Source organism: Lepidochelys kempii, chromosome 2 (assembly GCF_965140285.1).
Source record: "Lepidochelys kempii isolate rLepKem1 chromosome 2, rLepKem1.hap1, whole genome shotgun sequence".
Classification (NCBI taxonomy): domain Eukaryota; kingdom Metazoa; phylum Chordata; order Testudines; family Cheloniidae; genus Lepidochelys; species Lepidochelys kempii.
This window is the reverse complement of record NC_136381.1, coordinates 202,690,883-202,714,518: the sequence shown is the minus strand read 5'-3', so window position 1 is coordinate 202,714,518 and position 23,636 is coordinate 202,690,883. Positions and strand designations below refer to the sequence as shown.

The 23,636-nt window shown below is 44.8% G+C and overlaps 1 protein-coding gene across 2 annotated transcripts in view; it reads right to left on the bottom strand.

Annotated features, from left to right (window-relative positions):
• Positions 1 to 23,636, bottom strand: part of EFHB (EF-hand domain family member B) — a 45,693-nt gene that overhangs the window by 15,885 nt on the left and 6,172 nt on the right. For both annotated transcript variants that reach the window (XM_073333521.2, XM_073333522.2), the window contains exons 5-12: positions 23,067 to 23,177; positions 21,803 to 21,932; positions 21,126 to 21,209; positions 18,852 to 18,919; positions 10,351 to 10,505; positions 6,502 to 6,709; positions 3,465 to 3,683; positions 2,677 to 2,858 (exon numbers count right to left, since the gene is read on the bottom strand). In XM_073333521.2, coding sequence (XP_073189622.1) covers positions 2,677 to 2,858; positions 3,465 to 3,683; positions 6,502 to 6,709; positions 10,351 to 10,505; positions 18,852 to 18,919; positions 21,126 to 21,209; positions 21,803 to 21,932; positions 23,067 to 23,177 — 1,157 coding nt within the window. The remainder of the gene's footprint in view (positions 1 to 2,676; positions 2,859 to 3,464; positions 3,684 to 6,501; positions 6,710 to 10,350; positions 10,506 to 18,851; positions 18,920 to 21,125; positions 21,210 to 21,802; positions 21,933 to 23,066; positions 23,178 to 23,636) is intronic.

Genomic DNA, 23,636 nt, shown 5'->3' with positions numbered 1-23,636 from the left:
CCTCTTGCCCTGACCCCTGCACCCCCCTCACACACACTCAGCCCTCTGCCCTGAACCCTCCACATACCCCAGCCCTCTGCCCTCACCCTTGCACCCCCACACCCCAGCCTCCTACCCTGACCCCTGCACCCCCCCACCACCCCAGCCCTGACTCCGGCACCCGGGCATACCCAGCCCCCCCTGCCCTGACTCCACCCCACACACATACCCAGCTCCCCCCACACCCCATGCCCTGACTCTTGCACCCCCCAATCCCCATCCCCACCCTGAGCACCAAACGGGAGCTCCTGCACACACACACACCCCACATTCCCACCTGCACCCCTCGCACCAAATGGGAGCTGCCTAGGTAAGTGTTCCACACCCAAACCTCCTGCCCCAACCCTGAGCCCCCTCCTTCATTCTAGCTCCTGGCCAGACCCTGCACCCCAACCCCCAGCCTGCTCCTTCACTCCCAGCCCTGTGCTCAGCACACTCCCACCCTCATCTCAGTGCAGAGAGAGGAAGAGAATTGCTAGAACCAGGGAGAAGGTACCTAGTCTACGTGGACAGGGCCGAGACCCCAGACTGGCAGCAGGCTGAATGGGTCTGGCAGCCGGGACCCTGGCTGGCAGGAGCTGGCGGACGGAACCCCAGACTGGCAGCAGGCTGAGGTCCCGGCCACAAGCCCCGCTCAGCCCCCTGCTGGTCTGGTGTTCTGGCTGCTGACTCCTTGCCAGCTGGGGTCCCGGCTGCAGGCCCCACTCAGCCTGCTGCTGGCCTAGGTGAACGGAAGCCCAGGCCAGCAGCAGGCTGGCAGTGTAAAATCAGCATCTTAATTTAATTGTAAATGACGCTTCTTAAACATTTTGAAAACCTTGTTTACATACGACAATAGTTTAATTATATAATATAGAGACTTCTAGAGAGAGACCTTCTAAAAAATGTTAAAATGTATTATTGGCATGCAAAACCTTAAATTAAAGTGAATAAATGAAGATTCAGTACACTACTTCTAAAAGGTTGCTGACTCCTGTTGCACAGTATATCTGACATCATTTATTTCATGTAAGTGCTATATTGTCATTATCTGAGCCTACGAGGTTTCGTATATGTAAAGACACGGTGGTTAAAATTTTCAAAATCACTTACGTGACTTAGGACACTATATCATTTAGGAGGCTAAGTCACATGACTTTAGGTGGTTCTTAGGAGCTTAAATCACTTAAGCACTTTTGAAAATTTTGCCATATATTTGTATTAACTAATACTTGAAAAATTAGTGGATCATAGAAACTTAAGCTCCAGTTCAACAAACCATCTCTGTTCAACAAAGCACTTAAGCACATTTTAAGTGCTTTGATGACTAGCAACAGATTTATATACCTGCTTATGTGCTTTGTTGAACTGGAGCCTTAATGAAGAATGTTGAATAATTACCTTCTTTATGCTATTGGTCTAATAAGAAATGTGAAAAGTACATATTTTTCATTGGACACTGTATGGCTGTAAAGGAAGTTGGCACTTCTTCAAGAACCATATGATTAAGATTAAGGGATTTTAGTGTATGTGGTCCCAGATTAGTTTAAACTGATATGAAAAGATAAATTACGTCATTCATATTTTTTTCCGGGTGGATCGTCAAGGCACAGAGTTAAGGTTATTTTATCTCTATATTTGGCACTGGTATGACCACTGCTGGAATACTGTGTCCAGTTCTGGTGCCCACAATCCAAGGATGTTGATAAATTGGAAAGGGTTCAGAAAAAAGCCATGGGAATGATTAAAGGATTAAAAAGCCTGGGTTACAACGATAGACTCAAGGAGTTCCATCTATTTAGCTTAACAAAGAGAAGGTTAAGGGGTGACTTGATTGTAATCTACAAATACCTACATGGGGAACAAATATTTAATAATGGGCTCTTCAGTCTAGCAGAGAAAGGCATAACACGATCCAAAGGCTGGAAGTTGAAGTTAGACAAATTCAGACCGGAAGTAAGGTCTCAATTTTTAACAGTGAGAGTAATTAATCCTTGGAACGCTTTCCCAAGGATCATGGTGGATTCTCCATCACAGAAATTCTTAAAATCAAGACTGGATGTTTTTCTAAAAGACATGCTCTAGGAATAATTTTCAGGAAGTTCTGTGGCCCGTGTTACACATGGCATCCGACTAGATGATCAAAATTGACCCTTCTGGCCTTGGAATCTATGAAAGGCTGTATGAGTGTCTTAGCAGTGCATTTCTTTGCCTTCACATGTTTGGATCTCTTAAGATTAACTTTAACTTCTGAATTTCCTGGGTTCATAATGCTTGTTTCTGTGATAATTAAAACATTCTTATAATTTTTTCATCCTTAAATTATTGGTATGTACTGTTAAAAACCATATCAATTTAACCTAATATTCTGTCTGCGAATATTAATAATGGGCACTTGTAAAATGCCAAATATTTCATCCACAGATCTCAGTGCTTTACAAATCATTATTAACCCCATTTTACAGATAGGGAAACTGAGGTACAGAAAGGTTACGTGACTCGCCAAATTACACGAGTCAATCATAAATCTGGGAATTTAACCCAGGTCTTTTGACTTTCGGTGTGGTGTCCTATCTGCTTGATCACATAACCTCCCAGACCCATTCTGCAGGTGACCAGAGGTATCTAAAGAGAATCTTCAGAAGCAATGTACAGTACCTCTGCCTTTGATCTTGTCTTAAAAAAATCTCTTTCATATACTCCTTTCTCGCTGAAGACAGATGGACATAATAATGAATAAGCATTGGCTTCATCACCATAATTAGTTCTGTCACTGATGCGGCGAATACGAGGGGCAGGAATGTCTGAACGAATGGTTGGAACGCCGTATAATGGGTAACCTGTGGGGAAAAAAATCAATACATAATATAAAGAAATGAAAGAACTATGTTTGCAGCAGTAGCTCACACAGAAATAGCAGCTGTGTCATATAGTATTCCCCCAAATTAGGGAAGGGTGAACTACTTTGGATAAAATAAGAACTCACCTGAAATTCTGCCTGAAACTCAAGTCAAATCTTTTTTTATGAGGTTTTAAAAAAGAGATTTAATTTTCCTCCAACCCAGTTTTTACATGCTTCTACACTTCATAGTTTCAGCTTTAACCAGAAGCATAAGTGTTTAAATACTGTAAGGAAGGTTATTGTTGCTTTATTTCCAACCAAGCAAATTTTATTAGAAATATCATAAAAAAACTGTTTCTCCTGAGACTTCCAGTATAATTTCTAGACCAAAGAGTTTTGATTAACATCCAAACTTTTGGGTGCTTATCCAAAATGAACCTCCAAACCTTAATCTTAAGCATATGAATCAAATTTGGTTTGATACTGTTGGATAAATTAGATTTAGGTAGTGGACTATTCTATGTAATTAGCACATTTGCCAATACTTTCTAAAATTTTTTGTCTTCACTCGCATTTTGTCTTCACTAGCATTCACTGTACTTACAAGTTGCAGGGAGACCTCCTACAGTTGCATTGTACTGAGAAGAAGTTGTGCGATAATCAGCAAATACACGATCTGTTGGTCTTGTAAGAGTTTTTGGTGTCTTTTCTGAAGTTCCAGGTTCCTTTGGTACAAGATCTTCATCTTTCAACAGTGATCCATCATTTGTTTTTATTTCTGCATCTTCAGGTAGGAAAGGCTCAGAACCATCTGGCTTTTTCCCTATAAAATGTGAAGGTTATAAAATAGCCAAAATTATTAGATGCACACAACATAGTAAAAATATTTTAAGTAGTAAAAACAGTGACTTAAATCTACATTATTATTGATTAGAAAATATTTAATATATAGATTACACATTTTCAAATGGTTCTGAGAGATTTTTAATCTCTCCTGCTTTACGGGATACATTTGCATAGCAAAATAAACTCTTCAAAAAATAAAAAGCCCTACTGTTCTGACTGAGATTTGCACCTGATAGGCTCTAATATTAACCCAGCTTTAAAAAGTGCTTATGATAAAATCAGAATCCCTGGACTTTTACAATCTCCAGTGTATCACTTCAAGGAAAAATAAAAACAAAACTTTCTCCAAGGATTTCTCCAGGTTGGAGGGAGGAGGAGAAGGAGAGAGAGGGAGATTAAAATATAATCTTTGGTGCAACCCGCTTAAATAATAAAGTGCACATATGTGAAAAAGGGAAAAACAACAACCGTTACTTCTCATGTCTGACAGATTAAAATTAAGTTATTGTAATTTACCTTGATATAGCACAATGAGGCAGTGGTGGTCATGGAACTATTCTCTTCTATAGAGGTACTTATACTGTGTTCATCATCATAGTTTCTGAGCACCATCCAATAGAGCATTAAGCAACATGACTACACATTTCTCACATATTATTTGTTCTCTCATGCTGCGTATGGCTCCCTGATTCTTTGCTCCAGCACAGCTTAGAACAGTGGTTCTCAACCAGGGGTATGTGTACATATGGGGGTACACAGAGGTCTTTGGGGAGTACATCAACTCATCTAGATATTTTTTTACAACAGGCTACGTAAAAAGCACTAGCAAAGTCAGTACAAACTAAAATTTCATACAATGACTTGTTTATACTGCTCTATATACTATACACTGAAATGTAAGTACAGTATTTATATTCCCATTAATTTATTTTATAACTATATGGTGAAAATGAGCAATTTTTCAGTAATAGTGTGGCTGTGACACTGTTGTATTTTTATGTCTGATTTTGTAAACCAGTAGTTTTTAAGTGAGGTGAAACTTCCGGGTACACAAGATAAATCAGACTCCTGATAAGGGTACAGTAGTCTGGAAAGGCTGAGAGCCACAGGCTTAGAGCAATCTGAGGGCTGTACAGAACACAAGCCATATGAGGGCAGCTGAAGTGCATTGTATAGGACACTCTGACTGCTTCCACACCACCACTCTTTTTCTGTCCCTGTGTTGACCAGAGACATCAAAGTGGAAGATGATGAGCCATCTACACTGTACTATGCCAACTGGGGAACTCCCAAGTAGGCGCTTGTGGGAAGTCCCAGGTTTAAAATGGAGCCAGTGGCGCCATGGAGCCAGGCCCATGCTCAGAAGGGGCCCTGTTCTGCTCTGCTTACACTGTGCCCTGAGATCCCACCAGCCTGCTGGCTCTCCCCCACCCTGCCCACCAATTGCTCCTTTTGGCCTGCCGAGAACTCCTCTCCACCCCCTGGCCGGACTCCAGTGCATCTCTGGCTCTGGGCAGTCTCTGCTTCCCAACCCCTGTGGAGCCCCACCTGTCTCCCCAGAGCTGAGCCGCCTGGGGCTGGTGTAGAAGCCTGGCCAGTCTTTGTCAGTTTGGGGTGAGGTGGAACAGTGGTGGGGTAGGCTTGGCTGGGCTCCTCCAGGCAAGTGGGTCCTGAGGGAGCCCGGCCAGGGCAGGCCCTGGCCTGGCTGATCGTGCCACTCCTGAGGGGCTGGAGCGATTTCCCCACCCTGGGACCTGCCCTGGCTGCACTGCCGGCTCAGCCCGACAGACACAGTCACCTCCCAGTAAGGCCGGTGAGTGTGGCCAGGAGGCAGAGCGTGGGGGAGTGGGTCTCTGGGGGAGCCTAGGTGGGGGGATGCTGGGCTGTGAGGGGGTAGGGAAGATGTGTGTGTTGGAGCACTAGGGAGCGGGGAGGGTCTGTGTGAGGTGCTGGGCAGTTGTGGTGGGGCTGTGTGCAGGGGGGCGCTGTGCATTTGTGGAAGAGGTCTGGGGGGGGCGCTGGGCATAGCGGGTCTGTGGTGCTCTGGCCATAGGGAGTTGCGGGGGTGTTCGTGTTGAAGGGGGGCTGTGTAGCACGATATGGGCCTGCCCCCGAGGGGAAGGGGCACGCTGGCAGCACAGGGCAGGGTGGGCCACTGTGCGTCTGACAACTGCCGGTTTGTAAATAGTGCCCTTGCACTGGGCTGGGCGGAGCAGGGCCTCCCCGGCTGTTCCCTCGCTCTGGGGACTGACCTCCCTGAGCCATGCTCCATTGCCTCTATAGGGGCCCACAAACGGTTAATCTGGCCCTGCTTGTGGGTAGTTTGTGCTCTTTTTAGTCTGCTTGGGTAATATAAAGGGAGCTGAATGGACCAGAGAATCTAATATCTAAAGGACACATTGCCAGCTATCATAATTTCAAAACATGAAATTGTAACAAGAGCTCACTGTTCAAATGGAAACATTACAGATGAATCCAGGTTTTTGCTAGCAAATGTAAACTTTTAACATTTTTCTTTAGCCATTTCCTTTTTGTTTTCCAATTTAACCCCCTTCCAAACTCTAGCAAATGGGGTTGGTAATTCCCAGTGGGGAATCCATTCATCCAGAACACAGATCAGAGGAGCCTCTTTGTAGCCATGCTCCACAATGTACTGGGGGCCTGGAAGCACTGTGTGGGCTTCCATATTCTACTCCTCCTGTGCAGTATGTGTTCTGTTTCAGTCAGGGCCTTTTCCAGTGGCTGAGGAACAGACAGGATTATCCCCAAGTGCTTTCTAGTACTAAATCACATACCTTTTGTAATTATGTTTTTTTCAAATTCTTCAACAGACATTTTGTCTTTCCAGTTAAGAAAGTTTACAAACTCCAGATAGTCAATCAGACCATCTTTATCCAAATCACAGTAATCAAATAAAGCATCCAGGAGTTCCTCATCTAGATCGATATTTAGCTGAAAACAAGACTTCCTCAGTTCTTCTTTGTCTATCCTCCCATCTCCGTTCTGTGACAAATAACACACAACAGTTATAATCACAAACACTGCATAAGGGGTGTTCAAACTATGGCCCATGGTCCGGAAACAGACAATAGGTCATAAATATGTAGCCAATCATATAATTTAAGAATATTCAAATTGAATCTTGGACTCATAGACATGTATGATTGGGGAGGGACCACAAGAGGTGATCAAGTTGAACCCCCTGTGCTGAGGTAGGACTGATAAAAACCTAGACCACCCAAGACAAGTGTTTGTCCAACCTGTTCTTATAAACCTCCAGTGATGGGGATTCCACAACCTCTCTTGGAAGCCTCTACCAGAACTTAACTACCCTCAAAGTTAGTTTTTCCTAATATCTAACTTAAATCTACCTTGCTGCAGATTAAGCCCATTACTTCTTGTCCTACCTTCAGTGGACTTGGAAAACAATCAATCACCATCCTCTTTATAACAGCCCTTAACATATTTGAAGACTGTCATCAGGTCCCCTCTCAGTCTTCTATTCCTCAGACTAAACATGACAAGTTTTTTTAACCTGTCTTTATAGGTCAGGCTTCCTAAGCCTTTTATCATTTTTGTTCTTTTCCTTTCAACTCTCTCCAGTTTATCTATATCATTCCCAAAGACAGAATCCAAAAATCCATAGCAGTTTGGTAATTCACAACCTGAATTCACATGCATCAATGAAATAACTTTTTACTTAGATAATAAGGTAACTTGAAATTAAGAGCTAATGTCAATGTAACAGTGTACTGTGACAAGATGACAGTCTAATAATAAATGCTAAGGCAAAGATAAGATTTGGCATGCACAAGTTTACACCGCAGCAGAGCCACCATAATATTTCCATTGCAGGGGAGCTAGCCCCTCCTGCCCCACCCTAGTTCTGCCGCCTGCACCACTCTACACATTTTGTTCAATTCTACAATATTATACAGCTCTCCTTCTGCACACACCCATTCACCAAACTACTCTGCCCCTCCCAACACTGTTAGTTGTGAATGGTTGTTGTAGCAGTTAGGTATGCTGGCAGATGGTAGTTTGGGAAAGTGGTTGCTGGAAGGCTAGTATCCTTAGCTGAGACAGAGTGTGACACATGGCTAGAAAGGGTTAAACATCCTGCAAAATAAATAACCTTCAAAATCAAAAGACATGTGGGGAGATAATGTTTGTGTTTTTACATATATATGAGTAGGGTCAACAATGTAACTAATGGTCCCCGTCTATGCTATGTTCTGATAGTTCAGAGATCAAAAGAACATCCTAGCATTTAAATGAATTTTAAACATGGGATATCTCTGTATTCATCTCTCTTTGAAATGTACTGTGAATCATGAAGGAACAAGCAAATTGCCTTATGTTAATTCGTAAGCTAAGTACTGATGATGGACCTCCTTCAAAGTCATCCTAATTACCTTTTGTTCCCTGAGGAACTCCAATTTGTCAAAGAGAACATAACATTGTATAAAAAGTTTTAGAGTAGCAGCCGTGTTAGTCTGTATCCGCAAAAAGAAATGGAGGACTTGTGGCACCTTAGAGACTAACAAATTCATTCATCGGAATGAAGTGAGCTGTAGCTCACGAAAGCTTATGCTCCAAATAAATTTGTTAGTCTCTAAGGTACCACAAGTCCTCCTTTTCTTTTTATTGTATAAAAGATCCCTTGGGTCCTGATTTTGTCATCTCAGATCTGCTTAAGGTTCATTGGGGGAAGTTTGAGTTGCAAGATTGAGGTCCCAGATATGCTGGTACTCCCTGAATATGATATTTGGACATTAGACTATAACCTGTGAACTATTTCTGAAAGAACTCATTGCAACTACAAAGCTCACCATCTCTATTATGAATATGAACCTCAATGAATTGAACACGTCTGTATGTATAATGATCTTTTAACCATATTCTCTCTCTCTTTTGTTTTTTAATAAATATTAGTTTAGTTAATAAGAATTGGCTGTAGCGTGTATTTGGGTATGATCTGAAATATTCAATAACCTTGGAGGTAATGTCTGATCCTTTGGGATTGGTAGAACCTTTTCTTTTATATGATGAAATAAGATTTTCAGGAATCTTCATCTTATTTGATATAGGTGCCTGGATGGAGGCCTGAGGCTGGATCACTTTAAGGGAACTGTGTTGTTTGGACTTCTGAGTAACAAGTGAGGTAATAAAGAAGCTGTTTTATGCTGACTTTGTAAATCTAAGTATTGGAATATCCACCAGCTTTTGGGGGATTGTCTGCCCCATTCTTTGCAGTTCACCCTAGTTGAGTGATCTTAGCTGCCCCCCCTGGGACCCCGGTCACACAGAGTTATGGTTGTGGTGTGTGATTTGTGGTGTATGGTAGTTTTATTAATAGTAAGGTGTGGACCTGTGGGTGCAAGAGCAGAGAGTAGGTACTGTTAGGTGGCTTAACTTTTCGTTTCCTAACTCTTGTGGTTTTGTGTAAGGTATGTTATATGAGCAGCAACCTTAATTAATTAAGTTTGTATATATTCATTTTCTCTGTTTTTTTTTTTTTTTTTTCAAATCGAAAGTAGGGGTAGGTTAGGTACTTTGCTTGGGAGTGAGGGACACTGGGTGCTGGTAGAAGCATGGCTGATGCTGGTGAAGTGGAGGCAATGTTTCCCAGTGAATAAAGCACTGGACTGAGAAGTAGGAGACCTAGGTTTTATTCCTGGCGCTACCACTGGCCTGCTGCAACACCTTGGCAAGTCACTTTGCTGCTCTGTGCCTCTGTTTCTCCAACTTTGAAATAGGAATAATGATCCTTACCTCATTTGTAAAGTGCTTTGAAATCTACTGACAAAAAGTGATACAGGAATTATCATCCTTTTTAGATTTTCTGTATATAAAATCTTTGTCATTAGCTGCATGTGAAATATGTCAGCAGCTGCATATAAAACCTTCTCCATTGTAGAATAAAACCTGCCAAAAAAGTGTAGCTGTTGCCAGAGATGTGTCCTATGCAGAAGATATTATGTTAAAAATAGACAATTTTGCCAATGCATAAGATTTTATGTTAGCTGCCTGAAGTTCTTCTTTATGATGAATAATGACAAAAATTGTTGATCCTCAAAAATTATTTTAACTACCCATTGTATAAGATTTACTGAAAATTCAGCTTTATAGTATGTTTGTGTGTTATATAATATTATTTTAAAGATACATAACAACAAAAAAGTGAGATTTCCCCAGATAAATTACAGCGAGAGCCAATTTCAAACAGATTCTATTAAAAACGTCTGAAAAGAAACAAAAAAAATTACACAGAAAATGCAAAGGGCATAAAACTAATATGAAAGCTTCACACAGAAAGATCACCTACAAGTACAGAAAAACAGAAATGCATGCTCTATTTTAATTCCGTTTCAGAATGCAACCTCAACTTTAGAGTTGCAACCAACACTTCTGCAATAAAACCTACATACCATGCCACTATACCCTTGCGTATAGAGTGCATAGTAGAAAGGTTTGTCTCTCATGTTGTCCTATCATATTTTCAACTTATATTTAATTTTCATTACTATTCTATATACACTCATGGACACATCCATAACCTTGGAAAGTTAGTATGTATCACACACACATATTATGCACACAAATTATGTGTATGTAAATTTGTATTCTCTCAGAACACTGACCTTGTCGTAATGCCTGAATGCTTCTAGTAATGTGCCAAAATTGTGGTAGTTAGCTTTCTTCAAATTCTGTCGAATTGCAGTGAAGACAGCTCTCTCTCTGTCTTTACCACGGAGAAACTCACTCGGAACCTTATTGTGAAGAAGATCACCAACTCCTACAAAATAAATAAACTCCTGTTGAGTTACACATTTACAGTAAGCTAAATTTTTCAAAAATGGATTCTAATTTTGGGGGCCTCTTCTGATGTATGCTCAACTTGAGACTCCAAGGGCCTGATTTTCAGCGTTGCTGAGCACCCACAACTCTGTTTGATCCATCTAATTGCAAATGGGAAGACAGCTGGCCCTCAAGATGCTCTCCTTATTTACATGTGGTCCATGCCATGAAAAGGTTTGTATATTCCTGAGCTAGACTCTCACAACTCTATCTAGAACCTCCAAAAACTCCATAAAAAGAGATGAGCATTACATGCTCTGAAAGTTAATAAATTCAGGAGAAGTTGCACAAATTGCCAGTGTCAAGGGACATGTACTATGGATGCCCTATCTCTAGCCCATTCTGTTCCAAAAGGGCAAAAATATTTTTAAGAACTATGGAAAATTGAACACAGTATTCCAGATGAGGATGTACCATTAATTTTTATAATTGCATCATAATATTTTCTGTATTATTCTCCATCCCATTCCTTAGGCATCCTAGAATTTGTTTGCTTTCTTGACCACTGCTGAACATGGAGCACAGGTCTTCAATGAGCTGTCCACAGTGATACTCAAGTCATTTTCCTAAGTTGATAAAGAAATTTAGAATCCATTATTATGTATGAGTTGTTCAAATTCTCCCTCCAAATATCCATTACTTTCTATTTGCCAAGACTGAATTTCATTGGCCATGGTATTGCCCTGTAATTTAGCTTGTTTAGGTCCCTCTGAAGTTCCTCACAATACAAACACACTACAAACACTTATGCACTTGACTTCAGTGGACTACTCAAGGTAGTAAAGTTAAGCTTGTGATTAAGTGTTTGCAAAACTGGGGCCAATATTCTCTGTCCTTGACTATTTTAAATAATTGTGTGTTGTTTGAAAATGTTGCCACCTCAATGCTCCCCCCCTTTTCCAGATCTTTAATAAATATATTAAAACAACACCAGTTTTAGTATGGAATTTTGAAGCACCTTGCTGTTAACTTTTTGCCATGACAAAAATTGTTTTCTCTCTCTTAGCCAGTTTCTGATCCATGACAATACCTTGCCCCTCACACCATGACAACTTAGTTTCTTTTGAGGGACTTTGCCAAAGGCCTTTTGAAAATCCAAATAAATTATGTTAATCAGTTCTCCTTTTTTTCACTGTTTTATTAACATGTTCAAAGAATTCTAATACATTAGTGAGGCACTATTTTCCTTTGCAGAAGCTGCACAAAAGTATCATTTCAACCAATTACCAGGTACAGAAGTAAAGCTTATAGGTCTGTAAGCTGTTGAATAATCTTTAGCACCCCTTTAAATTACAATATGACATTTGCTACCCTCCACTTCTCCAGCAGAATAGCTGCTTTTAATGAGAGTGCATATTTTTGCTAGCAGCTTAGAAACTCATTCTTTATTTTCTTCAGCATTCTTAAATGTATACCATCTGGGGCTTGTTGCTTTTCAATTTACCTGTCTCATCCAGCACCTCTTCCTTTGACCCCTCAAATACTAATAATACCTCATTTTTATTACCAGAAAAAAAGCAGGTCCAAGGTAGGAATCTTCCCTACATCTTCTGGGGTGGAGACTGATGAACAGAAATCCATTATTTTTTAGTAATGTCTTATTTTTCTTAATTGCTTCCTTAATTGCTCCATGGGTGATCCAAAGGATAAAATGGTTATTTACATTCTCATAACAGTTGTTCTTCGAGATGTGTTGTTCATGTCCATTCCACATTAGGTGTGTGTGCGCCGCGTGCACGAGTGCCGGAAACTTTTTCCCTTAGCGGCTCCCGTCGGGCCAGCGGGGCCCCCCGAGTGGCGCCACTGCGCCATGCATATATACCCCCGCCGGCCCGACCCCCTCCAGTTCCTTCTTGCCGGCGACTCCGACAGAGGGGTAGGAGGGTGGATGGTGGAATGAATGTGAACAACACATCTCGAAGAACAACAGTTACGAGAAAGTAAGTAACCGTTTTTTCTTCAAGTGCTTGTTCACGTCCATTCCACATTAGGTGAATCACAAGCTTACCTCTGGAGGAGGGTAGAAGCCACGGAAGAACTGCTCAGAGGACTGCTCTGCCAACCGCCACGTCCTCTCTGGCTTGCTGGCTGACCACATAGTGGGTCGTGAAGGTGTGCACCGAGGACCAGGTGGCTGCTCTGCAGATCTCCTGGATCGGGACCTGTGCCAGGAACGCCATGGAAGTCGCTTGCGCCCTGGTCGAGTGGGCCGTGACTGCCGGGGCTGGAACACCTGCAAGCTCTTAGCACACTTGGATGCAGCTTGTAATCCAAGACGAAATCCGCTGCGCCGACACTGGGAGGCCTTTCATCCTCTCGGCTACAGCCACAAACAGCTGCGCGGATTTGCGAAAGGGCTTGGTGCGCTCCAGATAGAACGCCAGGACTTGACGCACATGCAGGGAGTGCAAGCTGCGGTGAGTTGGGTCTGTATGGGGTTTTGGGAAGAACACTGGCAGACAAATGTCCTGGCCCAAATGGAATTGGGAGACCACCTTAGGGAGGAACTTAGGGTGCGGCCGGAGCTGCACCTTGTCCTTGTGAAATACTGTATATGGTGGCTCAGAGGTGAGGGCCCTCAGTTCAGACACCCTTCTGGCCGAGGTAATGGCAACCAGAAATGCCACCCTCCAGGAAAGAGAGATCAGGAAGCAAGGGGCTTGAAAGGGGGTCCCATGAGTTTAGAGAGGACCGGGTTAAGGTTCCATGGAGGGACGGGGGGGCGGGAGTACGGAAACACCCTCTCTAACCCTTTAAGGAACCATCCCACCATTGGGTGGGAAAACACTGGGCCCCCCCAAGAACCCTGGATGGAAGGTGGAGATGGCAAACAGGTGTACTCTGAGTGAGGATGGAGCTAGCCCTTGCTGCTTGAGGTGCAGAAGGTACTCCAGGGTGGCCTGCACCAGGGCCTGGCACAGCTGCACCTGTTGGGGTTCACACCAACATGAGAACCTTTTCCACTTGGCCATATAGTTCGCCCTGGTAGAAGGCTTTCTACTGCCAAGCAGAATCTGCTGCACGGGAAGGGAGCACTGGCTTTCCAGGGCGTTTAGCTACAGAGCCTACACGCTGTCAGGTGCAGTGACTGTAGGTCGGGGGGGAGAAGCCGCCCACTGTACTGCGTAATGAAGTCCTGATGTAGGGGCAGGACTACTGGTGCCTCCACCGACAACTCTAGGAGCGATATGTACCAGTGCTGGCGGGCCCAGGCTGGGGCGATGAGGATCACTGCTGCCCTGTCCCTGCGCACCTTGAGTAGGACCTTGTGCACGAAGGAGAGCGGGGGGAAGGCATACATCAAGCCCCCTCTCCACGGGATTGCAAACGCATCCGCAAGTAAGCCCGGGCTGCGGCCCTGGAACGAGCAGAACCGCAGGCACTGGGTGTTGGCCCTGGTGGCAAACAGGTCTACCCAGGGAAACCCCCACCTGTGGAAGAGCGAAAGCATGACGTCCGCCTTGAGTGTCCACTCGTGCATGCGGTACGACCTGCTGAGGGAGTCCACCAGCTCATTTCGTACCCCCGGGAGATAGGACGCCTCAAGGTGAATTGCATGGGCTATGCAAAGGTCCCAGAGGAAGAAAGCCTCGCGACAGAGTGGTGAGGAACGAGCCCCACCCTGTTTGTTTATCTAAAACATGGCAGTAGTGTTGTCTGTCAGAACTGTCACGCTGTGACCTCTCAGAGTGGCATGAAAGATCTGGCAGGTGAAACAAACCGTCCTGAGCTCCTTCACATTGATATGGAGCGACCGCTCTACTCCGGACCACAACCCCTGTGTCATGAGGTCCCCCAGGTGAGCCCGCCATCCGTGGTCTGACGTGTCCATCACCAGCGTCAGGTCCGGTTGTGAGGCGGAAAAGGGGATGCCTTCGCAAACCACAGGCTGGGACTGCCACCACAGCAGGGAGTCCAAGCACGTCCCTGGGGGCTGCCACGACCAAGTCCAGGGGGTCCCTGCCTCGGTGGTACACCTGAGCGAGCCACACCTGCAGAGTCCTGAGTCTCAGTCTGGCATGCCTGACCACGTGCGTGCATGCTGCCATGTGGCCCAGCAGCCACAGGCAGCACCTGGCTGTTGTTGTTGGAAACTGGCACAGGGAGGCCACCGCTTGCTGGATCGCCCAGAATCGGGATACTGGAAGGTTTTCCCTGGCCTGCACCGCGTCCAGGACCGCCCCTATGAATTCCACTTTCTGCATGGGCAAGAGAGTGGACTTGGGGACATTGACCAGGAGTCCCAGCTTGCAGAACAATCTCAGGGCCACCTCCACATGGCCCCACACTTCCGCCTCGGATCGGCCCACCAGGAGCCAGTCGTCGAGGTACGGGTACACCCGGATTCTCTGTCTCCGTAAGAAGGCCGCCACCACTGCCATGCACTTCGTGAACACCCGTGGGGCTGCGGCTAGACTCAATGGGAGAACCGCAAACTGGTAGTGTTCTTGGCCCACAGTGAATCGTAGGAACCACCAATGGGCTGGGTGGATGGCGATATGAAAGTACACATCCTTCATGTCGAGGGCAGCATACCAGTCTCCCGGATCCAGGGAAGGGATGATGGTGCCCAGAGAGACCATGCGGAACTGGGTCTTGACCAGGAACTTGTTGAGCCCACGCAGGTCTAGGATGGGGCGAAGGCCCCCTTTGGCCTTGGGGATGAGGAATTACCAGGAGTAGAACCCCTTCCCCCTTAGGCTGTGCAGCACCGCCTCTACTGCCCCCACCTCTAGCAGCGAGCGGACTTCCTTCTCTAGGAGATGCTTGTGAGAGGGGTCCCTGAAGAGGGACAGGGAATGGAATTGGGAGGGGGGGAACTGCAGTGAGTACCCCTTTCGCACCTTGCGTAGGTCTGACATAATCGTGGACCACACACAGGAGAAACAGGACAGACAGTTCAGGAAACAAAGGGATGGATCCAATGACTTGTCTGGTACGCTGTCCTCGAGCATAAAAGCCTGGCTTAGTGCCTGGCTGGGGTTTGTGCTGGCCTTGGTTCTGGCCCGGCGCATTATTGTTACTATTGTTGTTATGCCGTCGCCTGTTATCCCTGCCTCGCCTACAGTAAGGCTCATGCCTATGGCGAGGCTAGTACTGGTATTGAGGGGGAGGCTGGGGCTTAAAGGGCTTCCTCTGGGTCGCCAGGGTGTGTATACCCAGCGACTTAAGTGTAGCTCGTGAGTCCTTGAGGCTGTTCAGCCTCATGTCTGTCTGGTCCGAGAAGAGCCTGGACCCTTCGAAGGGGAGGTCCTGGAGTATATTCTGGACTTTGGGCGGCAGGCCTGACTCCTGGAGCAACGCCGAGCGCCTCATGACCACCCCTGACGCGATTGTTCTAGCCACTGGGTCTGCCAAATCCAGGGAGGCTTGGAGAGAGGTCTTGGCTACTGACTTGCCCTCGTCCACCAGGGCTGTGAACTCCTGTTGGGAACCTTGCGGGAGGTTGTCAAACTTCCCCACCGCCGCCCTGGAGTTGAAATTGTGCCTGTTGAGGATGGCCTGCTGGTTCGCAATCCTCAACTGAAGGTCCCCAGATAAGTACACCTTTCTGCCAAAAAGGTCCAGGCGTTTCGCCTCCTTGGCCTTAGGGGCTGGGGCCTGCTGTCCATTGCGCTTCCTTTCGTTTACCACTGAGACCACTAGGGAGCATGGACTCAGGTGGCAGAACAGGAACTCATAGCCCTTAGATGGGGCAAAGTATTTATGCTCCACTCCTTTGGCCATTTGAGTGCTGGAGGCCAGGGTCTGCCATATGGTCTTATAGTTGGATTGAATGGTCTTAATAAGTGGGAGCGCTATTGTGGATGGACCTTTGGGGCTCAAAATGTCCACCGTGTGGTCCTCCTACTCAACCATCTCCTCGGCCTGCAACCCCAAGTTCTGGGCTACCCTGTGCAGCAACTCTTGGTGGGCTCTATGGTCTATTGGTGGAGGGCCAGACACTTCTGTACCCGCCATCGTCTCATCCGGGGATGACGAGGAGGTTAGCTGCTGCTTGACCCCTCTGGCTGGTCCTCCTGGTCCCCTTCTTCTGTGGGAGGGGCCTCTGGCTCGGGCCAGGGTGGGAGTCCATGGGACGGCACCGGACTCGGTGCCGGTCTCTCTGGTTTATCCTGGGGGGATGCTGGAGGCCTGGATACTGTAGCCTCTGGCACTGTCTGGCATCTGTGCGGGGACTGGGACCGCTGCACCGAGTAACTTGCCCTGGATGGGGCCCTTTGGTGCTCCTGATAGTCCCAGGGGGTCCAGAAGGGCCAATGGCCTGGCGGCCACCACTGGGGTTGCCCGCCCACCTGAGGGTTCCTGTTGTCCGGGCCCCGGTGCGGGTAGCTATAGCGGCTGGAGTCGGTGCCGGACTGCGGCGACGCTGATCGCGAAGGCCACGGCGGTGCCAACGATCTGCGCCAGTGGGAGGACGAGCGGCTCCTGGCTGAGCTGGAGTGGGAGCAGTACGGGTATCCCTGGGACCGGGATCTGGACCAGGACCGTCTGTGGGAGTCCTCTGGCGAGGGCCGTCTCAACTCCTCCCGGTGCTGGTCTCTGGGTGGTGCCAGAGAACTGTGTGCCCTTTCCTGTGCTTCCTCGCGCCGACCCACTCCCAGTGCCACGATCTCCTTCTGGGCCGCTGGCAACTGTGAATCCGCGGAGTCAGAGCTCGACCAGGACCAACTCCGGGAGCGGTGCCAGGACGGTGTCCTCGAGCGGCACACTATTGCTGGCTTCCCCTCGACGGCACCCAAGGCATGGGTGCCGGAGGGTTCTCCCCATACGGGAGGGGGCTCGCCGCCGACAGCTTGATGAGGTCCTTTGCAGCCTCAAAGGTGCCAGGCATGGAGGGCTGATCTGTTATGCCCTCGAGCCCATCGTCCCCACTGAGCTCACTTAGGTCTGGGCTCGGTGGGGCTTGTGCTGCCGGGACCACTGGTGTCAGCGCTGATACCGTGGCCTTCCCACTCTTATCGGCGCTCGGAGCCTTGGGAGGTGCCGGCCTCCTGTGCAGGGAATGACCGCTCCTTCCTTTCAGCTGTGCTGGGGGCCGCACTGGGGAGGACGAGCGGTGCTGGGGCCTAGTCTGGCGCTCTGGGGCCAACAGTTTACGGTGCTTAGCCGGTACCAGGTCTCTTGATGGCTCCGGGGCACTACGCACCGAGGAAGCCGGAGCCGGCATCGGGCGTTCCGGGCCCAGTGGCTGCAATGCGGCCTCCATCAACAGCTGCTTTAAACGAAAGTCTCTCTCTTTCCTTGTTCTTGGCTTAAACGCCTTGCAAATCCTACACCGTTCAGTTTGATGTCCGTCCCCCAGGCAACGTAGACACGAGTTGTGGGGGTCACTAACTGGCATACGTTTGCAGCACGTGGCGCAAGCCTTGAAGCCGTGGGCCTGTGGCATGCCCCACAGCCCGGGGCGGGTGCTGGAAGCCTGCAAGCACCTAATCACTTTAGTGTCCACAATAAAGTTATGTTAACTAACTGATAAACAGCTACTCTGAAGGCTAACGGACTGCTCTTCTATGAGAGAGAAAGAGAGTGAGAGAGGTTGTTCCAACGCTGCTACAGATGGTAAGAAGGAACTGGAGGGGGTCGGGCTGGCAGGGGTATATATGCACGGTGCAGTGGCTCCACTTGGGGGGCCCCGCTGGCCCGCCGGGAGTCGCTAAGGGAAAAAGTTTCAAACGCTCGTGCACACAGCGCATGCACACCTAATGTGGAATGGACATGAACACGCGCTCGAAGAAGAACCACCAATTCTTTTGCTAGCTGCCTATTTCTGGAACATTTAAAGAATGTTTTGATGTTTGTTTTCAAGCATTCAGCTATTTGCTTGTCAAATTCTCCTAATTTCCTTCTTACATATAACTTGTAGCTCATGCTCCTTTTTGTTGTTTTCACTTGGGCTGGATTTCCATTTTCTGAAGGATGTCTATTTGCATTGAGCAACCTTTTGAAGCTTGTCATTTAGCCATACCCTCTGTTTTACTGGTTTCCTTTCTCCTTCCCTTTTGTTTACAGTGAGGTATGCATGCTTTCTGAGACTATTATTATTTATTTAAGTAGCATCCACCTCAAATCTAAGGATTCACTTCTGACTCTAGCGCCTTTTTCATTAATACCTGAAATCCCTTTCTAAAATGTAGTGTCACTAAGCTAGGCCTTTCTCAAGGTAGTTTTTTAACTGTGTAAAAGCACTTAGAAAATCACTGCATTACAGAGCTTGTAGTCATCACTTCAAAATAATCCTACTAACTAAATAAGATTTTAAACAGGCCACTAGTATATTTACCAAACTCATCAGGACGAAGAAACATTCCAAATGTATGGTCTGGTGGAACGTTCATAGTTTCTGCTATGCTGTCAATGAGAAGAAGTGTGCTAGTTAAGTGTGTTATTACTGATCAAAATGCATGCTACATTCTAATTGTGAAAAATTAATCTATCATCTCTCTACCCATACTATAACCAAAGAATAAAGAAAGCTCCATTCAGCAGACTTCCCCTGAAACTTGTTCACTGGTACTTTTTTACATGAATCAAAGCTGCCACTACTGATGATTCCTTTCTTTTACAAACCCTGTTTTAGTGTAAAATACCAATTGTCAAAAATACTGTATAGCAGACTTCTAATGTCTTTGAATTCGATGTTTATATTTTCTGAGGGAAAAAATCCTGTGACCCAAACAAGTTATTTTTCTATTTATCGGACAAAAGAAATGCAAGTGTAAAGTCTTTTTAGTGTATCTGTCAAATAACACTTTATATCTATGGTGAATCGGATCTCTAGTCAAAATAACACCTACAATTAAACAGTTATTAACTAGAGAAAGTATATTCATCACGTGACAGATAAAATTTTCTAAAGTTTTCTGATTTTTGCAGTTCTGTGCCTACAACAACAGAAGCCAAGGCAATATCCATCTGGAAAATTTGACCCTATTTTATTAACTAAAGCCAACATTTATTGATGATACTAAATATTTATTTGTTTAGGATTATTTAACATAAATAGCTGCTTCAACATATTCCTTCAAAATGTAAAAACAAATTAATATTCTTCTTTAACTCTTAGTTTAATAGCTATATATTTACTATATGAACCACAAATCTCCATCATAAACAAGAAAGGCACCTATGTTCCCCTTCCACACATAGGAGCACAATAATCAACAGCCCCAAGGTTTTTGATGTGTAGCTATTTGTCTGCATTCTCACCCTCTCACCTTTTCTGCATTACTGATGGGATGTGGATAGGATAAGAGGAGGGTCTACAAAAACAAGTGGAGACTGAGAATTCCTGGTGCCAACCCCTGCAAAACCCCAGGCAGCTGCATGGAGAGTTTTTCAGGCTCCTCCAGAAATAACAACACAGCTGGCTCCGGCCATGCTGCCATTAGCTGAATGTTCAAGCGATCCATTCTGTAACCCCTACAATGGGGCTTGGAAAGTTTAAGGGTAGTTGGTGGTGCTTCAAGCAGCATCAACTCAGTGGATTTTAATTCCTGCTAGAGGAGAACATGCTGCTAAACAATTTGCCCTCAACTCCTCCATTGCCTGGCCACACAACCTTTTCCCATGCAGACAATCAGCTGGGTTTTCTATGGAGGGAAAATGGGAATATTGGTAATGCAAACATATAATCAAAATTAGTGTCAATGGAGGTACTAACAAACAGTTAATTCACCTTCCCATCCCTCTCTCTACAGACTAGGAATGCCAGTTCCCTCAAACTTTGGAAGCTCAGGAAAGGCTGCAGAAGCCAGACATGTCAAACACCACCACACATAGGAAGTGGCACACACTAATCTGCAATACATTTATTTTTAAGATACACATTTAGGCCCCAATTCAGCAAAACATGAAAGCCTATGTTTAAAGTTAAGTGCACGTTTTAGGGCCTTATTTTCTCAAATTAGGGCCTGAATCAGGGCCTAAATTTCTTAAAAGTCCCTTAAAAAGAGGGATAGTAAATTTCTTTACAGCATTGTTCAAATGTGCTCCAAACGAGATGGATTTAGGCCTTCTTAGATTAATATTGTATATATTCTATACAGAAAAAAGAGGAAGTGCTTTTTGCAGTTACGGACACCTATTTACTTTTTCAATTCAGTGAAAAATCATTGATCATTTAAAGTGAAATTCACTCTTCTCTCCTCTTCCTCCCATGTTCAAATCCCAATTAACCTGTCTTTTTGTGGAGAATTTTGGGATTTGGGGAGGGATGGAATCCAGCTCCCAACCTATCAACAGACGGCAAGGCTGCAATGCAGCCCCCCAGTGACCATTATTAAAGCCTAATGGATGAAATAAAAGCTGCATTCCCATAAATGCAAATCTTTTAGCCCCATCCTAGGTCCTCCACCGATAACTCCTCTCCATACCGGTTTCTTTAGGGCTGGTGAAAAGCCCCCCTCTCCAGCATACTGGGGTCAGTGGCACCCATGCCCAGCCACACCACCAGTTTTCCCTAGCCTCACAATGGGACAATATAGGGCTTGAGAATGCTGAGGGCCTTGCACAAGGTCTGGATAATTACATCCTTGGAAAATATCTCTTCACTTACGGATCAAGGACTTTTCCAAGCTGAGGCTGAAATTTTTCCTTGAAATCATCACTTCTTTTGGACACTATTTTTGCTGCTTTCTTTCTACAAAATTGGAAAATAATTGTCAGATATGGTTGCTAAATGACGGCATTATAATTTGTAGGAAACAGAAATAAGAAAGTACTCCAACCTACAAACTTCCTGTTTTGAAAACAAAGATTTATTTGGTTTGTATTTAGAAACCTAATTTTAATGTATATTTTCATAGTGCTTTTCCCCAACTTTTAAAATATATTAACATTTAGAATTAATTTGCAAATAGGAGAGCAGCAGGAGCATCCATAACATGTCTCATTTGCCCTTCCAAAATCTCACACTGGCATATATCAGTTTTATTTGTGCACCTAAGTGAAAATCTTTCTCCGCAGGCTACAAAACAAGAGCATAGCTGCTCAGCATCCTCTACTACTCATCATACTAGTTGGAGAAGACACTAGGGTCACAGAACCATCCCCTCCACAAAAGAGTAAAAGCTGATATACGGGTAGGCACAATTTCTTAGCTATAACGAATTTCCAGGAAAAAAATAAAGGAATTTTGGGTGTGATTCATTGCAGATGTAAAACTACATTCAATCATAAAGGCCTGGCTTGGCAAATCAGGCACACAACCTATTACTATCCATTGTAACTTACAATTGGAGATTGTAAAGCCAGCATAAAGATTTGGATACTTTTCGTCCATCATTAAAGTGAGGTGTTTCTTTTCCATAGACATGATATTTGTTGAACGTTGATGGCTCATATTTCCTGTTTATTGCTTCCCCTGTGGAAGCAAATGTTTTCCGTTATTCTGTGTGAAATACATTGACTGGGAAAATATACTGGAATAAATACTTTACCTCCTGCAATTCTATGAAGAAACAAAAACAAATCTTTGAAATTCTGATTTCATCTGGTTTATTGCACCTCTCTGCAATCTGCTTTTGAAAGAACCTCATTTGACACTTTCAGGAAAACATTTTCCACTGCTTGTTTTACATTAAAAGTTTCATCTGGCTGCATTACAGCATACAAGTTCTATATAATCCATCATCATTGATGGGGATAGTTGAAATTTATTGTTTTTAAAAGTGTATACATTCCATCTGAATGGGACAGATTCTCTCTTGTGCTGTTGACTTCTTATGCTGCTCTAGTGGTGTAGAGAGGTAGTAAAGGGGATGGAAACAGATCTCAGTGAATACTTCCAGCAGCAAAGTGGTACTAGAATGACTCTCTGTTATCCCCATCACAACCTCCAACATAGGGGTAAACGGAGTCCCATTACAAACTAGCACAATTTAAAGCTGGCCCCTGGCTGGAGCCAGAATATGGGAGGTGCATATGTGTCTTAAAAGAAATAGAGAATCTTGCTTTGCACTTTTATCTCACTCCACCTCCCTGCATATGTCACTTATCTTCTTAGACAGCAAGCTCTTTGTGGCAGTGCTTGTGCCTTCTTATATGTTTGGCCAGCATATACGAAAATGTGGATGCCAGTGGAATACAAAACATTATTTATTCTACCTTCTTTATACACAGGTAAATTGAAGCTCCGAGCATAAATCACAGAATTGAGAGGAGAACCCAGATGTCCTGACTCCTAATCTCCTTTTCTAAGCTCTAATACTTGCTCATTAATCATCAATTAATCATTATTATCAATTAAAGGAGCTACAGTTTTACAAATCTATTTTGTTGTCTTATTTGTACATATATATTAGTATTTCCATGATAGAATCCCCTTCCCAAAAAATGATTTTTTGAAAGTACTGTAACTTTTTTGCTTCATATTAATTTATATCTCAATGAATAAATACAGTATGTTATGTACTGTAAAGCATCAAAAAGCTATAACTAGCTTTATACATATTTAGACTTTTTGTATTACTGATCACCAGCCCTTGATCTTACTCACCTACATTGTAATCATTGTGTGTCACAACATACAATTCATGTCCTTCTTTTGCTTCATTATCCACTTCCTCAAAGGTTTTTGGTGGATTTATAACCTTTCCACCAGGTGTATCTGCAAAGTGAACAAATACTAATGAATATGATAATAAAATCTTTCTTAAAAATTCAATATGCAGGAAAAGTCTTATTTTAACAGTGTCTTACTGGAAGATACCACTTAATACTTTGGCAATATAATATTTACTATCTAAGTTTTACTCAGGCAGCTTTCCATGAACACAGCCATGATGAAATGGGATGGGGGAGAGCTGCAGGGGGCTGAGATGGGACTTCAAGGTCCTAGGCCTCTATATCAGAGGTTCTCAAACTGTGGTCTGCAGACTACCGGTGGTCCGCGAGCTCCATTCAGATAATTCCCTCTATGGTGCGCGCCTGGGCAGTCGCACACGAGAGAATGAAGGGCCACCCACCTAATTAGTGGAGCCGCGCAGGTGTGGCTCCACTAGTTAGGTGGCTGGACCCTGGCGAAGATGCACATGTAAGGTGACGTGGTGGCCTTGCGGGGTATAGG